Source organism: Gopherus evgoodei, chromosome 2 (assembly GCF_007399415.2).
Source record: "Gopherus evgoodei ecotype Sinaloan lineage chromosome 2, rGopEvg1_v1.p, whole genome shotgun sequence".
NCBI classification, from domain to species: Eukaryota; Metazoa; Chordata; order Testudines; family Testudinidae; genus Gopherus; species Gopherus evgoodei.
This window is the reverse complement of record NC_044323.1, coordinates 118195543-118223237: the sequence shown is the minus strand read 5'-3', so window position 1 is coordinate 118223237 and position 27695 is coordinate 118195543. Positions and strand designations below refer to the sequence as shown.

The 27695-nt window shown below is 43.9% G+C and overlaps 1 protein-coding gene across 4 annotated transcripts in view; it reads left to right on the top strand.

Moving 5' to 3' along the window:
- The window catches only part of TEX10 (testis expressed 10), a 132366-nt gene that overhangs the window by 86089 nt on the left and 18582 nt on the right, over window positions 1-27695 (top strand). For all 4 annotated transcript variants that reach the window (XM_030551590.1, XM_030551593.1, XM_030551592.1 and 1 more), the window contains exon 12: window positions 24639-24719. In XM_030551590.1, the coding sequence (XP_030407450.1) occupies window positions 24639-24719 (81 nt within the window). The remainder of the gene's footprint in view (window positions 1-24638; window positions 24720-27695) is intronic.

Genomic DNA, 27695 nt, shown 5'->3' with positions numbered 1-27695 from the left:
CCGGTCACGGTGCCGCATTCAGAATCAGAACCGGCCCTGCAACCACAGTACCGTGTGCCGCAGGACCCCGAAGGGCTACATGCACCTGAGGAAGGGCCGATCCAAGTAATTTCCTCGTCTTCCTCCCCAGACGAAGCGGTCTCGGGCACGGCTGTGGCACTGGCCCTGGAGGACACTCGGATCCTCCAACAACTGCTCCGGTGAGCAGCTCAGAGCCTCGCAATCCAGGCTGAGGAAATCGAGGTGGACGTGGATCCGGTAGTAGACATCCTGGCTCCCTCAGAGCCATCCAGGGTGGCTCTTCCATTGATCAAGATCATAGTGGATACGTCCCGCACTTTATGGCAAACGCCAGCCTTGCTGGCCCCTACTGTCAAGAGAATGGAACGGTGTTATTTTGTCTCCTCTAAGGGGCACGAACACTTGTACACTCCCCTCCCCTCCCCCAGACTCCCTGGTGGTGGATGCAGCCAGCCAACGGGAGTGTCAAGGGTTTCAGGGTTCAACATCAAAGAACAGGGACGCAAAGGACTCGACCTCTTTGGTAGAAAGGTGTACTCTATGGCAGGCCTACAACTCCGTATTACCAACCAACAGGCGATCGTAAGCTGATATGGTCATAACACATGTTCAGCCATGTCGAAGTTTACGGAGCTCCTTCCCCAGGACTCGAGGTCAGAGTTTTCGGCCCTGGTGGAGGAGGGGAAACTGATCTCCCAAGCCTCTCTCCAGGCGGCCCTAGATGCGGCGGACTCAGCCTCGCGCACCCTGGCCACGGGCCTGGTCATGAGGCAAGGAGCCTAGCTTCAGGTCTCAGGCCTTCCCCGTGAGGTCCAGAAAACCATTCAGGACCTCTCCTTCTAGAGGCAGATGCCGTTTTCAGAAAAAACGGACAAGTGTCTCCATAGCCTAAAGGATTCGAGGGCCACATTTTGCTTGCTGGGCTTGCATACCCCCGTGACCCAGCACAGGCAGTTTAGGCTGCATCGGCCCCACGCCCCTACCAACCTCAGACTCGCCAGGAACTAGGGTGCAGGCGGGGCAGAAATGGCAGGAAGTGTCACCAACGCCACCCCTCCGGCCAGGCGTCTGGTCAATCGAGACTGTCGTTGGGGCCTAGGCCCCCTGTTTGATGGTACGGTCGAGGGCCACCTACCTATCGAGACTCTGGATTCTTCTACCCCTACCTTTGGGTGACGTCTGTCCCCCTTCTACCGTGCCTGGTCCCGAATCACGTTGGACAGCTGGGTGCTCCGCACGGTAGAGAGGGGATATTCTATCCAGTTTTCCTGCCTCCTGCCCCTCCAGCCCCCCTCCCCGTCCCTCTTCAGGGACCCGTCTCACGAACAACTTCTAATTCAAGAAGTGAAATCCCTCATGGAGGCAGGAGCGATGAAGGAAGGAAGTCCCTCAGGAGCTCAGGGGCAAAGGCTTCTACTCCCAGTATTTCCTAATACCGAAGGCTAAAGGGGGCCTGAGACGCATCCTGGACTTGCGGCGACTGAACAAGTTTGTACAAAGGCTCAAGTTCCGCATGGTCTCCCGGTCCTCGATCATTCCCTCCCTGGATCCAGGAGATTGGTACGCCGCCTTCGACTTAAAGGATGCTTATTTCCACATCACCATAATTCCCCGACACCATCGGTACCTCAGTTTCGTTGTGGCCGACGCCTGTCTGCAGTTCACGGTGCTCCTGTTTGGCCTGTCAGCCACCCCAAGGGTCTTTACGAAGTGCATGGCAGTTGTGGCGGCCTTCCTGCGCAGGCGGGGCATCCAGGTATTCCCCTACCTGGATGATTGGCTCATAAAGGGCCACACCAAGGAGCAGGTGGAGGCTCAGGTGTTGTTCAACAGGCGGACCTTTCTCAATCTCGGCCTCCTCTTGAACGAAGCCACATGCACCCTGTCTCCTACGCAACGAATAGAGTTCATAGGGGCGGTTCTGGGCTCCACCCACACCAGAGCGTACCTTCCGGAATCCAGGTTCCACGCAATTTCCGAGCTCATCCTCGGACTGCAACGCGCCCTGATTACCACAGCGCGGATCTGTCTCCGGCTGTTGGGTCACATGGCGGCATGCACTTATGTGGTAAACCATGCCAGACTCCGGCTTCGCCCACTACAGTCCTGGTTAGCAACAATATACCACCTGGCCAGGGACCCCTTGGACTCAGTGGTGTCCATTCCCCACTTGATGCTGATCTCGCTATGGTGGTGGCTCTACCTGCAGAAAGTGTGCATGGGCATCCCCTTTGCCGCCCCCAACCTTCCTGCTCTCTGGTAACAGATGCCTCAGGTCGGGGTTGGGGAGCGCACCTGGGGAATCTCAGGACGCAGGGCTTGTGGTCGCCGGAGGACCTCGAGTTGCATATCAATGTCAGGGAGCTGAGAGCGGTTCGCCTGGCTTGTTTGACCTTCCGGTCCTACCTGGCCAGCAGATGTGTTTCAATCCTCTCGGATAACACATTGACAGTTTTTTTTTATATCAACAAACGGGGGTGCACGCTCCTCTCCCCTGTGCAGGGAAGCCCTTGCATTGTGGGATTTCTGCGTCCAGAATGCTACCCACCTGATAGCGTTCTACCTTCTGGGGAGCAGAACGGCCTGGCGGACATCCTCAGCCGCTCGTTCCGGGGTCACGAGTGGTCCCTCCAACGGGATGTGGTACGCTCAATCTTCCAGCTCTGGGGCTTTCCCCAGTTAGACCTGTTCGCCTTGAGGGAAAACAGGAAGTGCCGATGGTTCTGCTCCCTCCTGGGCCACAGTCCGGGGTCTCTGTTGGACGCCTTCCTCCAGTCTTGGGGGGTTGGTCTGCTCTACGCCTTTCCTCCGATCCCCCTGATACACAGGGTGCTTTTGAAGATCCGCAGGGACCACGCACGGGTAATCCTAATAGCTCCGGTGTGGCCGCGCCAACATTGTTACACGTCACTCCTGCACATGTCTGTTCAGGCGCCCCTAACGCTACCCCTCCTTCCGGACCTGATCATGCATGACCGTTGCTCCCTCCACCACCCGAACCTGGAATCTCTTCACCTCACAGCCTGGATGCTCCATAGCTGAACCCGGTGGAGATGCAGTGCTCCCAGCAGGTCAGACAAATGCTGCTCGGTAGTAGGAAACCATCAACCAGGGCCACCTACCTGGCCAAATGGAAGCGCTTCTCCATATGGTCGGGTCAGCGAGGTCACAATCCACTGGGGATCCCAATCCCTATTATCCTAGACTGTTTGCTCCACCTCAGCAACTGGGCCTCTCCCTGTCCTCGATTCATGTTAACTTGGTGGCCATCTTGACTTTACATCCGGAAGAGGGGGGTACCTCAGTGTTTGCGAACCCGCTGGTCGGAAGTTTCCTCAAGGGTATGGACAGGCTATTTCCACATGTTCGTCACCCAGCTCCTGCCTGGGACCTGAATCTGGTCCTCTCCGCCCTCTCGGGACCTCCTTTTGAGCCCCTGGCTTCGTACTCCCTGTTGTACTTGTCGTATGAGACCGCCTTCCTGGTGGTGATCACCTTGGCCAGGAGAGTGTTGGAGCTCAGGGCGCTAACAACTGAGCCCCCGAACGCTGCCTTTTATAAGGACAAGGTCCAACTTAGACCTCACCTGGCCTTCCTGCACAAGGTCATCTCACAGTTCCACATGGGACAAGATATTTTTCTCCCGGTGTTTTACCCGAAACCACACTCTTCCAGTGAGGAGCGGAGGTTACATTCCCTGGATGTCCGCAGAGCCTTAGTCTTTTACATCGAGTGTACCAAGCCGTTCAGACGCTCGACTCAGCTCTTCATTGTGGTGGCGGATAGGATGAAAGGGCTCCCGGTCTCCTCTCAGCGAATCTCTTCATGGATTGCGATCTGCATCTGGGAATGCTACCTCATAGATAAGGCCCCTGTCCCTCCGGTCACAGCCCACTCCACTAGGGTGCAGGCCTCCTGTGCGGCATTCCTGGCTCAGATCCCGAATTAGGAGATCTGTAGAGCGGCCACGTGGTCCTCCATCCATACGTTCACATCGCACTATGCTATCTCGCACCAGGCTAGGGATGATGCAGCCTTCGGTCGTGCAGTACTCCAGTCAGCAGTGAACTCCGACCCCACCACCTAGGTTCAGGCTTGTGAGTCACCTGCTTGGAATGGACATGAACAACCACTCGAAGAAGAAAAAACGGTTACCTACCTTTTAGTAACTGTTGTTCTTCGAGATGTGTCGTTCATGTCCATTCCAATACCCACCCTTCTGCCCCTCTGTTGGAATGCCGGCAAGAAGGAACTGAGGGGGTGGAGGATTGGCGGGCCCCTTTATAGGGCGCCGTAGTGGCGCCACTCCAGGGGGCATCAGGGCTGACACTACGGACGCTGCTAGGGGAAAATCTTCCGGCTGGCACGCACACCTGCTTGGAATGGACATGAATAACACATCTCGAAGAACAACAGTTACTAAAAGGTGAGTAACCATTTTTTCTGGCTTAGGAAGACCATACAAGATGTGCATCGGTTTTCTTTTTGCATTGCATGTATGCATTGTTCCACTGCATTCAAACATTGATCATGATACCATGGAGAATTTGTACTTTCCCAGAGTTTCACATAGACTAACATCACACTGGGATCTGGACACAATCAGGAGATGAACCAACAATGACCTATCTGTGGTTTATTCAGTAATAGCCCCTTCCACCTTCACTCTGACTTTCTTCTTTGCATTTAAGCACAGCTTTAGTCTGTTCCTTTTCATTGGACCCCATAGATTGACGGAGTTCTGAATAATTCTTTGGGTTTTGTAGGCTTCATACAAGTCGTGAGCCAAAGTATCTATTCAGCTGACCTCTAAGTGTGGCTGGTTCATACTGTTTCTCACCTGTCTCACATGTTGAAACTATGCTTAATGGATGCCTCCACATTTCTGCCATACTGCAGGAGAACCAAGGGTTCTTCTCAAACCACATGCCATGGGACCTAGTATAGGACAAGTCTCACTCACAGCTAGCACCTTGTCCCAATATCGTCAATTTTTTCCTGATGAAATCCCGCTATAACATGATGATTGGGGTCCAAAAAATTCGATTGTGATAAATCTGGGGTCGCTTTATAGCAGAGTTACGAAAATTTACCATTTCAGGCCAGTTAGTTTGTCTTGTAAAAAAGCAACAGTTATCCCAGCATGTTTTAACACAAAAGTAGTAATATAATTACCTGTACATGAAAGAAATGTGAAATCGACTATACTAATCATTTCACAGAGGTCAGAGTCAATCTGGTTGCATGACTCCATAATTTTAAATTTCATCACTTCTTAAAAAGGGTATCTAGTGTGGTCTGCTTACTTGCTGCGGACTGTTGGCTTCTAGTGAAGTCAAGAATGCTTCCGAGTTGGAGGATTTTGACACTGTCCACGTCTTGAGTTTCCAGTCACCTCAAACTGGCTTCTAGGTGCTTTGCTGCCTAGGACACTTTTGGTGGGGGAGTTGAGTTGCCATCATCATTGTCGTCGTCATTAGCGCCACTGGTTTCGGGGTCTTGTGGTGAAGCTTTATTCTTCCTGTTGACATTTGCAACAATTTTGTCATCTGAGATGTGTTAATATATGGGGGAGATGTCATCTGCTGAAAACCAGTTGAGGATATTATGATGACTGTGCTCATATTCTTGAGTGCTTCTTTGGCTAAACGTACATTGTCTTCAGTGAATTTTGTAAATTCAGGCTCATCGTCGTTACCATCATCGTGTGTAGATGACAGGAAAGCTGGACCAAGACTCTTTATCCAGCGTCGTTCGATGCAATGTTCACTGATAGCATCCCAGGCTTTCCCACTGAGGTGACAGACTTTTTTCAAGTTGAGTGATGCCAGTGATGTGTCGATAGAGGAGTTGTTATCCGCTACCATCTACTTGATCATTTCGCGATGATAGTTTTGCTTAAATGCCAATATGATTCCTTGGTCCAGTGGCTGGATTTCTGATGTAGAGTACTTTAGGAGATAAGAGACTTTAATCTTGCCGTCATGACTGACAAGATTTTCCACTGGGGGGTGGGCAGGGCAGCGATCCAGTAGGAAGAGAGCTTTTTCCTCCTGCTTGAGTTTTCGCAAATGAGCCCGAACGGCTGGCACAAAAGTTTTATGGAACCAGCCTTCAAATAAGGAGCTATTCATGCATTCTTGCTGTTGGTGTATTCAAAGGGAAGGGCCTTCATAATAAAATGATGAAAACATCTGAGAGACCTCACTTTTCCAATCATCAGAGGTCTGACTTTGTGGCTGTGAGACTTGTTGACGCAAAACAAGAGAGTGACTCTGTCCTTTCTCTGCTTAAAGCCTTCTTGTTTGTGACTATCAGTTCTGTTTGAGTGGGTACGATTGGGTAACATTTGAAAGCATAAACCAGTCTCGTCACAGTTGTAAACTTGATCGGCTGTGTAGCAACCTTCCTTCAGCAACTATTTAAGCCCAATTGGGTAGGAATCGGCAGCCTCTTTATCAGCTGAGCGGATTTCCCCAAACATAAGTACTTGGCTTATAGTGTGCCTTTTCTTGATTCTGTCCAGCTAGCCGTTACTCGCTTTAAATTTGGATTCGTTTCCATTGATAAGACGATCAAATTTCTCTGCTTGAGCTTTCAGAATAGGGCCTGAAATGGGAACTCCTTCTGAGTGAGCCTGAACAAGCCATCGGTACAATTCTGAATCTAGGTGTTTGTCATTAGCAAACTTGACCTTTTTACACTGTAAACTAGTTTCCGCTTCAAGAACGCAGGGTAGGCTACGGAACTTTTCTTCTTTTTTCCACCCTCGCAGAGTGGACTTGATAATTCCTAGATCTTTAGCAAGCTGAATTTGTTGTTTTCCTTTCTTTAGTTGCTCCAGGGCTTGCAATTTCTCTTGGGCAGAAAATGACTTGCGTTTGCGAACTGGCGTATTCATAACAGTAAAATATTTTTAAAAATATAGGAAATTAACAAGTTCATAGGCAAACATCATTCACATGTACAACCTGAGAACTAAGTGCAATGGGCCTGCAGTGGCCATGAGTCACTTTATCCTATAAGACCGGAAGAACGCGGTTTATTTATAAATGTCGTAAAAAAAAGTACAGTATTCCGGCAAAACACGAACAGTATTACGGCCTTAAAGGGGAGCCAACTTATGATCGTGTTATATCCGAATTTGTGTTGTAATGGGGCGCATTATTGCGAGGTTTGATTGTTCTTCCTCTCCAGCCTTCCAAAATTCAGGTAATGGGTGCACTTCTTATAGCATATAACGTGCCACCAAGCATTGTGTTTAATCAAGTTTGCCATGGTGATATTCTCCAAAGATTCAACCACTAGTCAGTACACTTCATTTCCCCGTTGGTGTCTAAAAATGATGAAGACCAAAGTGAAAACAGGGATTTTGCAATAAATTACTTAGGGATTGTAATTAACTATGTTATGTAATGTATGTTATCTAACTATGTACATACCATTTGCAGATGGATTCCTGTAATTTCTTGCTGGATGCTGACATCTTAACTAGTGCCTCATTAGAACTCTTTTGGCATAATACACAAAGCTAATAATCAATACCACTGAACCACTTATTTTTTTGCCATATCAACTAGAAGCACTCCTTCCATTTAAAGTAATCTGAAACATTAAAAAAATTAATCAGTTATGTTATGAGGGGTCCTACTAAATTCACTGTCCACTTTGGTCAATTTCAGAGTCATAGGATTAAAAAAATTGTATATTTCATGATTTCAGATATATAAATCTGAAATTTCATGGTTGCTGTAATTGTAGGGGTCCTGACCCAAAAAGGAGTTATGGGGGTTCGCAGAGTTATTGTAGGGGGGTTTGCGGTACTGTTCTTATTTCTTCACTGCTGCTGGTGGTGGCACTGCCCTCAGAGCTGGCAGTTGGAGAGCAGTAGCTGCTGGCAGGAAGCCGAGCTGTGAAGACAGCGTCAGCAGCCACACAAAAGTAAGGATGCCATAGTATGGTATTGCCAATCTTCCTTCTGTGCTGCTTCTGGCGGGGCATTGCCTTCAAAGCTGGGCATCTGGCCAACAGCCGCCGCTCTCTAAGCAGTCAGCTCTGAAGGCAGCACAGAAGTAAGGATGGCAATACCACAACCCCTCTAAAATAACCTTTGACCCCCCTCTGCACCTCCCTTTTGGGTCAGGACCCCCAATTTGAGAAACGCTGGTCTCCCCCGTGAAATCTGGATAGTATAGGGTAAAAGCACACAAAAGACCAGATTTCATGGTCTGTGACGTGTTTTTCATGGCCATGAATTTGGTAGGAACCTAGTTATGAGCATTAACTGATTGCACAGTACTGTCAATTGAGGGTCATAATTTAACTTTGTGATGGATGCATGTTTGACATGCCTGTATTAAAGTATAATTTAAAAAATTGCTATGTAAAATTTTTCTCAAATAATTACATATTTGTTCTAGGTTTGTCATGTTTGGCATCATTGTGTTGGTGGGAGAAAGGGCTTTCGAATGATACCCAACTTGACCCATTTCTGGTGACGTTGTATTATCAACATTTCCACCAACTGGGGAACCTGGAGCTATTGAGGGGAGCAGTAAGACCCCCCTGCTGTGCCAGAGAGGGTGATACCATTGAAGTTCCGATTCTATAGATTTTTATGCATCAGATGACACTTCCCTTACCTGTCTATCATTAATTTGCCCATGGAATTACATGTGCTCCCAGACTGACACTTTTTATCCTCCTTACCTGTTTGGACATCTTGCTCATACAGTACAAGGGGGTCTTGCCTTTCTGATACTAGCTTACAGTGTTGGGCATCCATTTGTTGCAATCAGAGAGACAATGTTCATTAGAAATAAGCTGAAAAAAAGAAGCTAGTGTTTAAATATATACATACCGGAGATTAGCAAGAGAATTTATCGCATCTAATTAAGGCTCACTAGTATAAAGAAAAAAGATAATTTGGGGGTTGGGTAGTGAACTAGACTGCATTATCTTATAACCATTAGCTTGCTGCATGTGGTCATGAATAATAAGTGGAAGATTGGATAGATGTACTTTCCGGAAGATAGCTCTTCTAAATTGTTTATAACAAAACACATTCTGGGAATTGTTTTGGTCCCCCTAATTTTGTAATGTTTCTACATAGAAGGATTATTTAAATACCCCTAGGATGCTAGAAATACAAAACCAAATAAGTTTTTTTTTTAACAATTTAGTTGTTAATTTTAAGGAACAACATACAAAAAAGCCCGTTTTTTAAAAAAATATGCCATTTTGTGTAAATGTTTAGATTAATCTTCATACTTGGTCATGAGAGATTAAATATAAATGCAGTAAGCTTAGCCCATTTTATTGAGCAACTAACACTTACAGTGACTGGTGCCACTTATTAAAGCCAATTATTTAAGATTGCCCCCCTGTGACTAATGCTGATGAGATTCCTAAATAAGCTCTTGAGCTTAAAGCAAGAAGAACTTCAGTTTTCATTCATTTTAACTTGTCATATAGTCCTGTGCATGTCAGTAATACTGTTCCACTACTCTGTAAATGAATTGACCCGTCAGTGTCAAGTGAAATAGTGATAACAGAAACGAGCAGTTTAACAAATGAAACAATGCGCATGTGATAATTGTTGTTGCTATAAATTTAGTGTCTGTCTGTGTGGCCTCTGAAAATTTTAGACAAAATGCAGTCTACCACTTTTTAATTCTGCTTAAAGTCTGGATTCCAGAGTAGTAGTCTTATTTGTCCTATACCAGGGATGACCAAACTTACTGACCCTCTGAGCCACATACAGTAATCTTCAGAAGTTGGAGAGCCACAAGACATGGCTGCCCCACAGAGTGGCAGCTCCCCACTCTGCACGGTGCTGAAGCCCCAAGCCCCAGTGCACCCCCTCGTGAGGCTGAATCCTCGAGCTCCCTCCCTCTCCAGTCTGGTAGGTGGAGAATGGGCAGGGAATGGGAGAGCTCAGGAAGTCACACTTTAAGTGTGAAAGAGCCGCATGTGGCTTGTGAGCCACTGTTTGGACACGCCTATCCAAATAGAATATTAATGACCTGGGGGAAGGAGTAGGCAAGAAAGAGTGTACGTTTAGAGGACACAACTTTGGGGAACCCATCCATTGTCAAAAGTGTGAATAGACTGAATCCAGAAATTGTGGAAGAAAATAGAGACACTTATTGCATAAGGTACTTTGCATGTAATACAAAAAAGTGTAGTGATGAGACCACCTTTTAAAAGATGGAAACAGCCTAGTCCTTAAACGGTCACAAGGTGGAAAACGTTGATCAAGAAAAGGATCCAGGAGTTGAAGTTGACGAACTTTAAAAAGTAATATGTGGTGGTAGTTCAGAAACTGAATGCTGGTGTCACTAAACTTATTGAGGGAGCAAAAAGCAGCAAAATTGATCATATTACCATAAAAAAGGCTATAGTTGGATGTTCACTGTATGAGACCCAAAATATTGAGGGCATTGAAGAATCACATACGGTCTAGAAGAGAGTAGCAAGGGTGATGGAGTCTCAGTGACTCTTTAACATAGGATGGGAAAACTACATCGCTATTTTAAGGTGTGTACCTTTTGGATTTACATCATTGCAAAATCTTGATTTCTATGTTTTACCTCATTCCAAATCCAGATTTCAAAATTGGAGTTTAGCGATTGTTCTCATTTGGCAGATCACCATCTGACCTAGTCGTTAGTTGTTGTGCTGCAGACTGATCAGAAAGTCAGTAACTGAAATTTCCAATGCTGGCGGCTAATCAGCTTGCGAAGCAAAGGTCCTTGACTGACCGGTGACCACTGAATGTTGCCACAACAGAGTTTCTTATGTTCCTGCTATGCAGCCTTGTCAGTATAGTTTTTTAAAACTTGGTATAAACTCTCAGTTAAGCAATGTGATGAAACATGAATTGAAAATGTTGCTGAGGCATGGCAGGTGTTTTGAATTAGAAATAAAAATTTATTTTTATTTTAGCCCCTTTAAGAAACAACTTTAACATAAATCTCTCATTTTTATGTAAAATATCCAAAAAATAGACACTTCTACCTTAAAATAATTGCTGTGGCTATGAAAGCCAAAGAAATAAGTAATAGTAGGAGCCTCAAAGTACACAAAACACTTATTAAAAATGTAGTTAAATACTTTATATTTGTTCTGCTGTTCCATTTTTGTAAGAGAAAATAAATGCTGTTTTTTTGTGGGTTTTTTTGGTACTGTAACACGGCTTTGGCACTTATGTATCCCAGTACATCTGTTATGATCCTTGGGCCCTTTTAAATGGGGAGCCTTAGCGTAGAAGGTCACATGCGTGCTCCTATCATGTGTTATGAATTTACGAATCTAGGCAATTGTGTGGGTCTTCCTGCCTATAAGGAAAGAGAGAAGAGGGAGAGACCCAGGGTCAGAAAAAGACATGTCAGAAGTGTGGCTGTCTACATCCGTCATGTGTAAGACTTGAAAGAGAGACACTTGCAGGGAGCTGGAGCTCGTTGTGGGGAAGCCTTGGCTCCTGGAAAGATGAGCTTTAAGGACCATTAACCCCATGAGTGAAAGGCTCACACAAGATCCTGAGAGACACTGAGTCTGTTCTGGGTGGTTTTGGTTTTGGTTTTGAATTTTGTTAATAGAGAGAGCTCTGAGAAAAGAACTAGAACAATGCTGTCATTTTGGGTGTGATTTTGCCTTCCTCCGGGTGGTACATCAGCCATGAGAGAGAGAGTAAGTTTAGCTGTGGTTTCTGGATATAAGTAGCTTAGAAAAAAACATTTTCACAACTAAAAAAAATAAAGATGTTCTAAGTTAGGCTTTATATGTCATACACTCAGGCCAGGAACAGGAACGGCTCTACGGTTTTCACCGCTCCAAGCAGCGCACCGAATTGCAGCTGCGGATGTCAGGGGCAGTCCATGTGCCCTTAGGGTGGCAGGCGCATTTCTGTGGCGGCGGCAATTCGGCAGCAGCTTCTATGTTTAGCTGAAGCATCCATGGACAGCTAAATATAGAAGCTGCTGCCGAATTGCTGCCACCGCGGAAACGCACCTTGCGCCCTAAAGGCACACGGACTGCCCCCGCTATCCCCGGCGACAATTCGGCATGCTGCTGGGGGCAAAACAACAGGGACTGCTGCCCCTTGAAGATTGCCGTCCCAAGCACCAGCTTGGAATGCTGGTACCTGGAGCCGGCCCTGGCCAGGAAACCTTTCTACATTTGCCCCCTAACCCATGGTTGGTTACTTAGAACTAATTTTTAATATACATTGGACCTTAACAATGTTTCAGAACTACTCTAAATCCTTAGAAGTACATCACAATGTACTGTGTAAATGTATGTCACACTCTGCATATATTTTTTTTCAGTCATTTATAACTGTAAATCACATTGCTGTTCTCCTTTTCTAATATATTGGATTGTAATTTCAGCCCCGCCACTTTTCCTTCTTATTGCCATTCTGAGTAATATGCTCCTGCAGACTGCATTCATCCTGTGCCCTCTTTCTGTCTAGATGTGGGCTTTTTTTGTTGGTTGGTTTTTGTTGGTTTTTTAAACTCTGCTCTGTGGATGCTTTTTCTGGAGGAACTGAATCGGGAATGTTTTTCATATCAGGCTCTGTGAGCTTAGCCAAGCCATAACAATAAGATCTCTTGTTATAAGCAGCTTCTCCAACAACTTAGACCACTGTTAATATTGCCCTGTCAAATCTGTTTACTTCAGAGAGAGGAAGCAGCACCTGACAAGAGAGTACATTGTCTGATAAGGTACGGTGCTCCGGGGGATGCTGGCTTAGCTTTAGAAGACAAGCTTCATTGCCTGCCCCATCATCTGAAAATTTCTCATTTTCGTCACTCTGCAGAAACGTGATACTGGATAGAGTTCTGCTTGCAACACAGTCACCTCACATAGTATCTTGGGAATTAAGAGCGCTATAACCTGTCCCATTTAGTTACCAATATCTGAAAAGGATGTTACCATAAATTGAAAATAATTATTGGTTTAGTGCCTGAAGTCTTTGTGTTACTTATTCTGTTTTATAATAAAATAATTTCTCTCCTTCCCTTATTCTATCCCGCGTTCAACTTTAGTTTTCATTTGTATAAAGAATACATTGAGCTAAATTCTCTTCTGGTGTGACTCCACTTAGTGGACAGTGAAGAATTTGGTCCACTGCTTTTTCTTCTTATTTGTGTAGTCTCTGTGTGCTCACATGTGTGTATCGGGTTGGGAGAAAGATGTGCATATCTTTATTTCTCTGAAGAGGAAAAACTCTGCAATATAATTAAGATTGAAATAACATGCTGACTTCCAGAAAGGAGTTATGTGGTACATAATTTCCTTTGAGGGGTGGAAGTGGAACTTTTTTGGATGTTCTGAATAGCTCAAACGAATTGGAATAATGATGAGCTGCCACAGTCCAAGTGGGTTTCATGTCAAAGGTCTGATGGGTCACTTGTAAATGGGGGAGGAAATGTTTGGGTTGTAGGGCCTGCGAATGGAGTGAAGGAAAGGAAGGGATAAGAAGAAAAGAGGAGAGTTTAAAATAATAGAAAATGAATAAAATAGTAATTTGTATTATTAACTCTTTCCTAATTTTAAGTCTTTCACTTATGTCAATGGTTAAAAACTGGGGAAGTGCTGAACAAAAATACATGGTATATTGAATACAAATAATATGAATAATATAAAACTAAAAAATCAAAATTGTGTGCTTCTCCATCCCCTTAGTGTGTATATTGCCTGTTTACGGCCTGATCCTATCAACATGCACTTAAGTAACTTCACTTATAGAGGTAATCCCTCTGAAATCAGTGGGACTAACTCACAAGAATAAAATTACTCACAGGCACACGTGTTTGCAGGACAGAACTCTTAGATCAGTAGTTCTCAAGCTTTTGTACTGGTGACCCCTTTCACACAGCAAGCCTCCAAGTGCGACCCCCCCGCCTTACAAATTAAAAACACTTTTTAATATATTTAACATCATTATAAATGCTGGATACAAAGCGCGGTTTGGGATTGTCATAAACAGATAGTTAAGGGTTAATAGAGCAGCAGTACTTCATGTCTCTTTTGCATGTAAAGGGTTAACAAGATCAGTAAGCCTGGCTGTCACCTGACCAGAGGACCAATCAGGGGACAGGATACTTTCAAATCTTGAGGGAGGGAAGTTTTTGTGTGTGCTGTTAGTTTTTGGTGGTGGTTCTCTCTGGGTTCTGAGAGTGACCAGACGTGCAACCAGGTTTCTCTTCAATCTCTCTGATATAGTCTCTTATATGTCCAGAATAGTAAGTACTAGGTAGATAAGGCGAGTTAGGCTTATGTTTGTTTTCTTTATTTGCAAATGTTTATTTGGCTGGAAGGAGTTCAAATTTATATTTTGCTGAAAGGATTTTAATTTGTACTTGTATACTTAGGCTGAGAGGGTAATTCCCAGTGTCTATAGCTGAAGGATCCTGTAACATATTCCATCTTAAATTTACAAAGATAATTTTTACTGTTTTTTTCTTTCTTTAATTAAAAGCTTTTCTTGTTTAAGAACCTGATTGTTTTTTTTATTCTGGTGTGAGACCCCAGGGGAGGGGGTCTGGATTCACCAGGGAATTGGTGGGGAGAAGGGAGGGAATGGGGGGAGAGAGAGGTTAATTTCTCTCTGTGTCAGGATTACTTTCTCTCTGAGGGGGAAAGAGAAGGAGCGGGGAAGGTGAATTTTCCTCTCTGTTAACAATTCAAGGAGCTTGAATCACAGTGATCTTCCAGGATAACCCAGGGAGGGGAAGCCTGGGAGAGGCAATGGTGGGGGAAAGGGTTTACTTTCCTTGTGTTAAGATCCAGAGGGTCTGGGTCTTGGGGTCCCCTGAGCAAGGTTTTGGAGGGACCAGAGTATACCGGGCACTGGAATTCTTGGTTGGTGGCAGCGCTACAGGTTCTAAGCTGGTAATTGAGCTTAGAGGAATTCATGCTGGTACCCTATCTTTTGGACGCTAAGGTTCAGAGTGGGGATTTTATACCATGACGGGTGGAGGCTGACTGCTCACGACCCCCTATTTAATAACCTCACGACCCCCTTGGGAGTCCTGCCCCCTAGTTTGAGAACCCCTTCCCTTAGATTGTATGCTTTTTGAGTCAGGAACCTGTTGTATTATGACCAGTACTTAGTCATTTTTAGCTGCAAAATAAATACATAATTATAAAAAGTTGAAAGCTCTCCTCCCAACTCATCTTTTCACCTCTTCCCTTCTAGCCGGAAGGGCTCAGAATGAGACTGAGCTCATTTCAGTCTAAGTTCTCTGTCTGTCTGTGTCTGTCTCTCTCTCTCTCTCTTTCTCCTATTTTTGTCTTTGGAGGTTCAGCTTCTCACACATGAAGTACCGTATACAGGATAAGGTCTGCCAGCAGTCTCCCATGGTTTGGACAGCAGTTATGACAGACAGGTTTTTCACATTGGAGTAGGGGGAATTTAGGCTGCAAAATAGTGCATGCAGCTGCTTGGCGGTAGCAAAGTGGACTTAATCAGCCAGAGTAGATGGGAATGCAATTTGCCCCTTCATCCAAGGTCTGAAAGGCAAGGTTGGGATAATTGAATTGTACATGGCCAGAATTCTGGAATACAGAATATCAGTACTCACTAGCTAACAGTCTCGACATTGTCAGGATCATCCTGAATTTCTGCCCTCAGTTCTGGGGTCCAGCTAGCTACCTCTCTCTGTTTTCTAGTAGGGAGGTTTCTCCTGTGGTTCTGACCTCCAGTCTGCAGGGACTGCTCTTGGAGCTACCTTCGCTGCTCTTTCTTTTTTTCATTTCCCTGTGTTTGGCTTCCTTGCTCTCAGGTAGGAGCAGACTAGAAGTGGAAGACAGTCCACAATGGGGGATGGAGGGATTCACCAGCCTGCAGCAGCAATAGGGAGTTTTCAGAAGGTGACATTTTAATTATATGGCTCTCGTTAGCATAAGAGGTAGTCAAGCTGCTAGAATGTTGAGCATTGGTTTGAAAATATGCCATTGAATGGTTGGTGTATCCTCCATTGTGCTTACGGTTATTTCCAGTATGTAAAATCATCCTTCTGTATAGCTTTGACTCAATTTATTCAGGTGGGCATTTGATCAAAATAAAAAGTAAATTTGCAATAAAATGCTTTTCTTGAAGCTTAATTTTGGTACCAGTTTAAAATGTACAGACTTTTTTCTTTGTCCATTCACTTCTATAATATTCTGAAATAAAATTGCTCTGGCTTTGGTCCAGGGGCAATCTGTTATGAGTGTACCAAAAATGTGATAAATGCTAATTAAATGTAAAATAATGATTCAACTGTGACATTTTAGCATGGAGATTAAACACTATGCAAACCCTTGCCTAAGGAAAATAAATTGTAAGAAAATACGCTAATTTTTAAGTGATGATTAAGTTTTCTTTGCTTTTCATTTCCATGTCTAAGCAAATTTGAGTTTCACTTTTATAACAGACATTTATTATTGGACAGACATTTCAAACAAGATTTAATTTATATTAATGAAAATAATTGCCATTATTGCTTTAGAAATATGAAAATAGAATCGGGTACACAGAATGTTTGTTTTGGTTGAGGATAAGGGGGATTCAGAGAGAACTGGAAAAAATAACTTCTAGACAACTTAGTACTGGTAATTAAACACTCTACTATTCAGCATTATGATGCTGTTAACATGCAGCTGTGGGTTTTTCCATCGTTGACTGGGAAGAAGTAAATTTGTGGTGTGAGGTATTCTGTCAATTTGCGGTTCAATGAAAATATCTTTCTGGACTGACAATACCCTATTTCTAAGCTGGTGCCAGGAGAGAAGCTCTGAGATCTTTATTTTTACCAAGTGGTTTATCCAGGACCTTCTGGGTTTAAGAAGTGGAGTTTGTTTGGCAGTGAGCCTTGTCAGCTTGCCAGTTAGGTCTTTAATAATATGTTGATAGGCTTGGCAGAATTCAACTTTAATTTTTTTAGTAGTATATCTGTTTATTTTTAAACATTTTTGCTATTTTTAAAAATTAAATTTTCACAGTAGGGGAATGTATAGGGGCAGACAATAAGGGAGGTCAGGCAATTGTTTAGTGACAGTAGATGATGAAATTCAAAAAGTTAAAGCTTTATAACCATTGAAACACAAATTGTCAACATCACATGTCAAAATACACAGGGCAAATATCTTGAAATGAAACATGAGTGATCAAGCAGTATTTTTTTCTTATTTTGCCTATCTATAAATTTCAGTTTTTATTGAGAGAAATATTTTTCATTGGGGTGTGTGTGTGTGGGAGGGTCTGAAATGGACATTTACCAATAAAAATCTCATCCTTCCAAGCTTAGCTGTTGATCTTACATGGGTGTAGCTGGAGAGGAAGCTGAGTGATCAGCCAGGGAGCTTCCAAGTAAGAACTTTAACAGAGAAAGCTTGGAAATTGGCTTTTGGTATTTTGGATTGTTTGTTTTTGTTTGACATAAGGGGTGGCTATTAAAACTATGAAGAGACACTGGGTCACAGACTTTAGAGACATGGACCCGTTATGGGTCTTGTTCATTTTTGTTTGGCTGAAGCAAACACCTTAGGAAGGAAGATCTTGAGAATCAGGTTGAGAACTTTTATGGGCCAACATAAGGAGCAGGTCAGATATCTCTTATGCCTATTGGCTTTTCAGTGGATAATGATGGCAGAGTGGTAATTGTGTGAGCCTGCTCTGAACTCACTATAACTATAGCAGGTTCCACAAAGTAGTTTTTGGGGCAAGAAGTAACTAGGTGTCTTTAATTCAGTGAGATTAATGTTTTTAATTAATAGGTCCATCACGTATATATGTTTTATTTGGTTAATCTGAGCTCTGATTTTGAGGTCTTCTTGATAGCTCTGCATGTAGTAACAAGGAAACAAAATTAAGGATCATGATGTATGGGGGTTCTTAGTGGGAAGGTCAGGAAGAATCTCAACAGTATCGTTTAAATGATAATGGTATCTTACTGCTTACAATCTTTTCTGTCTTAACAGATGCCCTCTATTGACTGTAGGTGCTTGTAGTGTTTTCATATATCAGTTTGTGTTCTAGATAGGACTTTGATTCTGTTACAAGATAATCAGTAGGTTCAATTGGTTATACTCCAGTCTCTCTCCTGGTCTAGTATATGAATTTATAATGTGCCTTTCATCTTGAAAGATCCAATTTTTCATTGACATGCAAACTGCATACATTAGTCAGTTTACCTACCACTGAAATGTAACCATATCTGGGATTAAGTGCAATAATAGTTTAATAGTACACAACCACATTACACGATTGGAAATGAAGAAGAATACAATATCTATTTGGTGCTATGGAGGCAACTTAGGCTGAAGTATCTGGAAAAATCACGTAAGCTAGAATTTGGCCAGGGTGCCATAAATAACAGCTTGTATGGTTTTGAAAATGCCATGGAATTATACATAACCAGAAGTGATAGACCCCCTGCTTGCTGAAACACTTATGTGTTCTTTGAATCGCTTTCATCCAAGTACTGACCTTACCTACTCTGATACTATTCAACTTGCAAGATCTGATAGGATCAGAGTTACTTAGCAATAAGTTGAGATAATTTCTGCAGCCCAGCATCTCCCACACTTTTGGTACATATGGTACAATTCTGCAGTTTCTGGGGGCAGTTCAAAGCTGTAGTGCAGCCTCTGCTAGCCATGTCCCCTTCTCTGGCAAATGAAGTGTAAAAATATAATTAGGAAGGCCAAAAAAGAATTTGAAGAACAGCTAGTCAGACTCAATAAGTAAAAGAAAAAAAAATTGAGTACATCAGAAGTAGGAAGCCTGCTAAATAACCAGAGGGCTACTAGACAATCAAGATGTTAAAGGAGCACTCAAATAAGAGAAGTCCATTGTGGAAAAATTAAATCAGTTTTTAGCATCGGTCCTCACAGCTGAGGATGTAAGGGAGATTCCTAAACCAGAGCCATGCTTTTTAGGTGACAAAGCTGAGGAACTGTCCCAGATTGAGGTGTCATTGGGGAGGTTTTGGAACGAATTAATAAACTAAACAATAATAAGTCACTAGGACCAGATGGCATTCACCGAAGTGTTCTGAAGGAGCTCAAATGTGAAATTGTAGAACTACTAACTATATGGTATGTAACCTATCCTTTAAATCAGCTTCTGTGCCAAATGTCTGGAGGATAGTTAATGTGTTGCTTCAGAGGCAGTCCTGGCAATTACAGACTGGTAAGCCTAACTTCAATACCAGCAAAGCGATTGAAACTATAGTAAAGGACAGAATTATCAGACACATAGATCAACACGATTTATTGAGGAAGAGTTAACATGGTTTTTGTAAAGGGAAATCATGCGTCAGCAATCTACTAGAATTCTTTGAGGGTGTCAATGAGCATGTGGATAGGGGGGATCCAGTGGACATATAGTGTACTTAGATTTTAAGAAAACCTTTGACAATATCCCTCACCAAAGGCTCTTACGCAAAGTAAGCTGTCATGGGATAAGAAGGAGATTCCTCGCCTGGATCAGTAACTGGTTAAAAGATAAGAAACAAAAAGTAGGAATAAATGGTCAGTTTTCAGAATGGAGAGGGTATATAGTGATGTCTCCCAGACATCTGTACTTTGACCAGTCCTGTTCAACATATTCATAAATGAGCTGGAAAAGGGGGCAAAACAGTGAGGTGGCAAAATTTGCAGATGATACAAACCTACTCAAGACAGTTAAGTCTAAAGCAGACTGTGAAGAGTTACAAAGGGATCTCTCAAAACTGTGTGACTGATGGCAGATAAAATTCAGTGTTGATAAATGCAAAGTAATGCACATTGGAAAACATAATCCCAACTATACATATAAAATGATGGGATCTAAATTAGCTGTTACCACTCAAGAAAGATATCTTGGTGTCATTGTGGATAGTTCTCTGAAAACATCCACTCAATGTGCAGCAGCAGTCAAAAAAGTGAACAGAATGTTGGGAATAATTAGGAAAGGGATAGATAAGACAGAAAATATCATATTGCCTCTATATAAATCCATGGTGCGCCTACATCTTGAATACTGCGTGCAGATCTGGTTTCCAATTCTAATATATCTTTTTTTGAGACACGGCAAAAGGTACAGAAAAGGGCATCCAAAATTATTAGGAGTATGGAACAGCTTCCATCTGAGGACAGATTAGTAAGACTGACTTTTCAGCTTGGAAAAGAGATGACTAAGGGAGGATATGATAGAGGTCTATGAAATCATGACTGGTGTTGAGAAAGTAAATAAGGAAGTGTTTATTCCTTTTCATAATACAAGAACTAGGGGTCACCAAATGAAATGAATAGGCAACAGTTTAAAACAAACAAAAAGAAGTATATCTTCACACAACGCACAGTCAACCTGTGGAACTCTTTGCCAGAGGATGTGGTGAAAGCCAGGACTATAATAGGGTTCAAAAAGAACTAGATACATTCACGGAGGATAGGTCCCATCAATGCCTATTAGCCAAGATGAGCAGGGATGCAAAACCAAGCTCTGAAGTGTCCCTAATCTGGTTTGCCAGAAGCTGGGAATCAGCGACAGGGGATATATTACTTGATGATTACCTGTTCTATTAAATCCTGCTCCCCGGAGCTCTCATTGGTGCTTCAGGGGAGGTACTTGGAGGCGTGGCAAGGGCAGCACACACGGGCTGCAGCGCTTCCGGGAGTGGTGCACTGCCAGGGACAGGGCAGGTGTGCAGGGAGCCTGCCCTGGCCCCAGTGCGCGCTGCTGCCACCCTGGAGCTGCTTGAGTTAAGTGGTGCCGGGCCAGAGCCTGAACCCCTCCTGTACCCTGCCTCCCAACTCACTACCCTGAGCCGCCTCGTGCACTCTGCATGCCTCCTGCACCCCAACTCCCTGCCCTGAGCCCCCTGCCGCACCCCTCCTGCACCCCAACCCCGGGCCCTGAGCCCCCTCGTACACTCCGCACCCCTCCTGCACCCCCTCTCTTCCCTGAGCCCCCTCATACACCCCACACCCCTTCCTTTCCCTGAGCCTCTTCCTGCACACCGCACCCCCTCCCACACCCCAACCCCCTGCCCCGTCCCTGCATACAATTTCCCCACCCAGATGCCCATTCCCCGCCCCTGATCTAGACCCAGACTGTATACAACTGACCACATGGCTATTGAGAGGGAAGCACTGATCATGGTCTGATTATCCTCAGGAGTGATTGGGATTTTAGTTTTGAAGTCTGTCTGAAGAGTAAAAGCCTTTGGATGAAGTTTAGCTCGTAGAGTCAAGTAAATGATCCCCAAGGACCTTGGAATTCCAGATACTCGGGACTTTCTTCAGGACAGAGTGGACAAAGGACTTTAGCCCAGATCTGTAGCACACTAAGGGTTGGCCATAAGTCGTACCTTATACGCAGGGTCCTTGGGTTCCTGGCAAAGAATCTTCAAATACTGAGATTTCCCAGAGCAGTCAAACAGGTCTGTCCACAAGTCTAGACAATCTTTCTTAAATGGATCTAGTTCTGGTGCTGAAACCCTTAACCGTCCACCTGAACCATTTACATCGGTCATACCATTCTACCTACCCATAAAAACCTGTTTCTTGATTGCTATCACATCTGCTAGAAGAGTGTTGGAGTTGGCAATTTTATCCATGTAGGAGCCTTATGTGTTCACGATGACAAGATAGTGTTAAGGACCTTGGAATCTCTCTTGATAAAGATGAACTGAACTTTCCATGCCTCACAGGAGATCATCCTCCCGTTGTTCTGTCCAGAGACATGGCATCCTACAGAAATGCTGTGACATAATCTGGATGTTCGTAGAATACTAAAGATCTCCATCCTGCCTACCATATCAACAAGAAGAATGGGCTTCATGTTCATATCCTTACCCCAAAGAGTAAGGCTCTGGGTATCCAAACTGTCTTTAGCCAGATTAATCATTAATGCATTGTACAGTCATGGAATCAAGGTACACCACACTGGGTCTTTGACAACTTCATAGGCGGAAAGAGCCTGCAGAGCAGCAACATGGTCCTCTATTAATTCCTGCATTCGACACCATGAGGTGGACTCTCTGTCCTCTTCAGAGGAATCCTTCAGCAGGAAGGTGCTGCACATGGTGATCCAGAAATAGCTTGCCATTTTGGTAGTTAATTTTTATGTGGGGGAGACTTTCTTCATCTCATTCTATTTCTTTATCCCTGCCGCCTTCTGTTCATTGCTTGCTACTTCCTGTACATATCAGAATCGTGGGAGACATGGGGCTGCAGAATGAGAATTTTTTACCCAGTAACTTCCTTTCTGCTACCCTGTATCTCCCACAATTCTACCCTCCCTCTTAGCAAAGGGACAATTTTACTTTTATATTTATAGATTATGGGTTAGTTAGCCTGTTCTCCATGCCAACCACTACATCATGTACATTATTATTACTAATGTATTCTAAGAGATTTTGCACAGTTTTGGAATGAATCATCTGGCAGCAAGCTGGAGAAGGGGATGTGACTAGAAGAATCTCTCCTGCTTTATTAGTTGACATTTGTACAATTTGGGGACAAACAGTCATGCCTTACTCGAGGTTTTGATCTTGTTATCTGATATTTGGTTTTTGTCAAGGACAGATGGAGAAGTCATTTCACTTCCTCATTAATGTAGCATGTTACAGTTCGCAAAAAGTTGTTTGTTATTTATATTACAGTGCTGCCTAAGACTCCAACTGAGATTTGGACCCCGTTGTGCTAGGCACTGTACAAAAGAGTGGTGTTATGATAAGTGGGGCCTACATATTTACCCTAATTGTGAGCTCAACTGTAAAAAGTATGTGAAAGGGAAGATGGCACAATAACCTATAAAAACAAAGGTTTGTGGGAAAAGGTGTGAAGTGGAGATAGACTGAATTAGTCCAAACAGAAAGATCTGCTGATTCAACTCAAGGACTGTTTTAAGATCATGCTTGGCTTGGTAAAAAGAAGAGTGTAGAACCAGAAATCCGTGAAACAAAATTGGTGTGTTGGAAACTAGACCATATTTCTGGACAAAATAATGAGGGGATGGGCTGTTTCATCCACCATGCCCTTTTATGGGTCCTTAAAGAGGAATTGGGGGTGGATATCATGGTGGTGAAGCTTGCTCCAGTAGCCAATTTTTCTCCCATCATCTCCTGGGACCCCAGGCTTTCATCCTGATCCCTGAGATGTCCTGACAAGACTGGACCAGAATGAGGGACCTAAATGACATTGCCACCTCTGCTGGCTCCAGCTGAATCCCAAACACCACATGGGATGAAACAGAATTGGACTTAGCAGCAGTAGCAATGGCTCCAGCCCATCTCGGCAACTTCTTTTCCCCAAAAGGATAGTTATTACAATCTTTGATGTCAAACAAGGGGGGTGTTTTCTTCTAAAAACTCTCTAGCTAAAGGGAATAAGAGATGTTAAAATAAAAGCCTTATTCAGTACTTCACATTTCAAAAGCTTTAACTGTTTTTCTTCTTTTCTTTATCTTTAGTAAAAGGTTAAAAGGATTTTTAGTAATGCATTTGCAACGGTACTAAGCCGGCTGAGGTCTCTATATACCAAAACCTGAACCTTGTTTGACACTGATTAATGTTGACAGTGACTGGGCTATATTAATTCCTTTTGCCCATTTGTTTAATCTAAATTAGTATAACAATGGTCCCTCCAGAGACTTTAAAATCTAAACAGCCAAAGTATGGGATGGGAGACGGGCACAGACAGGTAAAATGACTTGCCCAAAGTCTCACAGCAGATTGTTGGCAGAAGTGAGAATTAGAACCCAGGTCTCCTGACTTCCATTCCAGCCTGCTGTTTTATTTGTACTTGGTGATTTCTGACCCAGGCAGTTTCCTTTGTAACAATAAAGGTTCTTCTTCTGAATAACTAAGAATATACTCTGCTTCCATGGGTCTGTGTATGGTACTTTTGCTAGGCGATCCTCTGTGGAGGATGCAGTTATACTACTGTGAAGACTAAGTCATCAGATTGACTCTCTTTTTGTCACCTTTTAATGTAATTATTACTGCTTTCATCTTCTTGGCTGTGTCAGCATCAGGTGTTTCAGACAGTTTATAAAGCAAGATGCCTCTTCCTTGTCACTGCTTTTTATATCCACTGAGTATGACATTCTTTTGTAGGGTGGGGATAGGCAAGATGGTTATGTACCTTTCTGTAATATCCTTCTTTTCCCTTACTGTCCTTCTCCCTTCCTTCCTTCTTGGTGTATGTTTCTATTCTCTTATCGGCTTGTGTAGATTCTTTGGAGAATTGCTTGGGAAGTTTCCCTACTAAGGGGAAGAGGGTGGAGGCCTGCCTGTGTCTTATAGTCAGATGGATTTTTATTCTGTTTTTGACCTTTTTAATTGAAGTCCTAAAAGGTGAGTGTAAGGAACTTTTTGATAAAAGGAGAAAAACAGCAGCAAACACAATTGCTGCTATATGACTTTCTTTTTTAACATTGACAAATTGTTCAGTGTTACTTTTACGATTTTTAAAAAGAATCAGCACTTGAAGAGGGATAGCTATTGTGTGTCCACATATGCCCATGTATTCATATGTCTACACACAGATGTATGTACTATAAATAGCATATTTGCCTGTCATATATCTGTGTTAAATTCATAAATATAACTGTTTGTTTTCTTTCATTTAAACAGGTGGTATGTCACAGCTTATCCACTATACCTTCACGAAGTCAGTGTTTTGACATCCTCCAGAACGGTATCTGTAAATATCTGGTAAATAACATTTTTGTTGTATTTTCTAAAAGTTGTGTCCAAAATATAGAATGCACTTTCAGACAGCATTGTGATGTTCTGATTAATTCTTGTATCCATCTCTTCAGTATAGCAGCAGAACTCCAACAGGTATTTTAAATGAGATTTGAGGCCAAGATTTTGAAAGTGACTAAGTTTCGGTTTCCCAACTTCAAGGGCCTGATTTTCAGAGGATACGCACTCGACACTATCTGAAAATCAGGCCCCTTTTCATATTGGGCAATCAAAAATGAAGTCATCCAAAATCACCAGGGTCACAGATGGCCCTGGTAGAACTTCTTCTGCTGAATACTCACCAGGATGTTGTGCTGGGATCGAAGACACTAGACCCTGGTGCCCTTAAGCATTTCTTAATCTAAATAAGTCGCAACACTGTCTGGCACATTTCCTAGGCACAGACCGTCTCTCTCTCACCCCTTTATGGAAATGGCCCCTGTGTCCCAGCTGCTGTAGGTCCCCAGGACCATTGCTGAGCCCTCAGGTTTCCCAGGAGCACTCCCTTTCCCAGAGTTCCACCTTGTGGATGGTCTTTGTTTACAGTTTAACTCTCCAAGGTATGTGATAGGTGAAGCAAACAAACGCGCACACAGGCATCTCAAAGAATTCTAAACACAATTATACTTCACTTAAGATAGCACAGAAGAACTACAGATCTAAGAAAAATGAGAAACATACATTTCCCTGTCTCAGTTTCATCACCACTATTGAACATTCTTTGGGATTTGGGTCAGTCTCCTTTTTGGGTTTTAGATCCTCTCTGTGGACTACACTCCTTTTCCAGCACGTGCTCCTCTTCCTGTTCTGGCTGGTGAGAGAGAACTGCTGCACTCAGACCCGACCCTTTTATCACCATCAGTCACCTTTGCTATGTGGCCTTGTGGTCAGCCTCAAACAGCAGGTGATCAGTTCCTCAGTTACCACTCCCGAGGTGACTAGACTTGAAAAACTGCTTTTCCCTGAGTTAGGTAGTCACCTTTGTCCAGTTGGGCTCCATGAAAACAGATTGTCAAAGTTTAATGAACCTTCATTGTTAGCCCTGTGACACCAACCCTTGGAAGAAAAAAGACAACAGAAAATGCAACAAGCCCCACATTTAAAATGGAGTTTGCAGTCTGGCAGAGACACACAGAAAGAGTTGGCAAAATCCAACAATTCATAAGCTCAACACAGATTTCCCAAATCATCATAGCTAATCACTCTTTTTTTAAAAGAAATTGCCATAGACCCATATATACTTGTTCATAAGTTGAATTGTTTTAGTAAAAAAGGGAAGCATCAGAGAAGGGGGTTGGCTTATGAACAGGTATAGAGAGGGAGAGGGGGGACGCAGCCCCTCCCCCCCAACAGAGGGCACAAGGAGAGGCAGCAGAGACAGAAGGGAAGAGGCGGGGCCAGAGTCTCTCCACTTCTGGCCACGCTGCTCTTCCCCTAGCCTCCAAAGCAGCTGCAGCACCAGGGTTGGCAGGCTGCAGCTGTGGCCCACCAGAGCAGGCTGCGGCTGTGCTGCTCAGCCTGCTGGAGCAGCTCTAGCCAGGTCAGAGATATCCTCCTCTGGCCCTTCCCAGATAAGGTGGGAAGGGATGGGATGGGGAGAGTGTGGGGGTCCCAGGCTAGGAGTGGGGTCATGTGAGGGGTGGTCACAGGGGTTACTCCCCTGACTCCCAGCTTCTCCCCCCTCAAAAAATTTCCCACCAGTTGCTGTCCCGGCCCATGAGAGTAAGCAGCTGGTGCGCCGGGACACTTTGTTTTCTTAGGTTTACCGCTGTGCCTGCGGATGCTTGAGGTAAACAAACCATCTCGGCCTGCCAGCGGCTTATCCTGATGGCCCAGGAGTCAAAGTGTGCTGACCCCTGAACTATACGGTTGGCTTATGAACGGGTTATAAAATTTTTCCATTTTTACTTATCCATCTTGGGGGGGGCAGCGCCTTATAAACGAACCGGCTTATGATCAAGTATATACAGTAGTTATTTTTCAGAATTTTTGGTGTACAGCAGTTATGGTAATGGCAAGTTTTTTGAGATGATATAGTCCGTGTGGATCCCACTGCAGGTGTGCATGCACCTCATACGTGCAAGACTGGATAAAAGGCGGAGCAGCCACGACCCTCCCCGAGTTCCCTCTTACTAACAGCGAGATGGAACCTGGTGGTGTCTTATCTACTGACAACTATAGCGTACGGTTATCTAAACTTCTGAAGCTTTTTGGGACAACCTTCAATCTTTTACTTACAATTTTATGGACTAAAACAACGAGGAGTCCTTGTGGCACCTTAGAGACTAACAAATTTATTTGGGCATAAGCTTTTGTGGGCTAGAACCCACTTCATCAGATGCAAGCAGTTAAAATACAGGAGGCAGGTATAAATACATGAAAGGATGGGGGTTGCTTAACCAAGTGTGAGGTCAGTCTAACGAGATAAATCAATTAACAGCAGGATACCAAGGGAGGAAAAATAACTTTTGAAGTGCTAAGAGAGTGGCTGTCCACCTTGAAATCCTTTGACCCAATCCCCCTGCATACCCTCTTACTATCCTCTCATATAAAGCAATAAAGGGAAGATAAATCCTCCAAAGCTCACTTGGTACCGAAGACAAGTGAAAAGGAGCAGACTGTTACAGCAGTTTCAACTGTTATTGGGCCCGGTTTCAAAGGCCCCACTGCTAATGACATCTCAGGTACTGGAGGAATGATTGTTGTTTGTGGAACCATTATCAGCATCGAGGCATCCACCAGTACTAACTGGAGTGCTAGCACTGTTGGTGCAATACCCATTGAAAGACTAGAAGAGTTCTTTGGGGCTCTGTCTCCCCCCCCCCCCAGTAGACACTAGTGAAAAGAATCTAGTCTTGTGGGCATGAGGCACATGTGCACTTAGAGTGGGTGTGACATTCCCTCTGGTGTTATCTGAACTGGTGATCTGCTAGGTCACCTCAA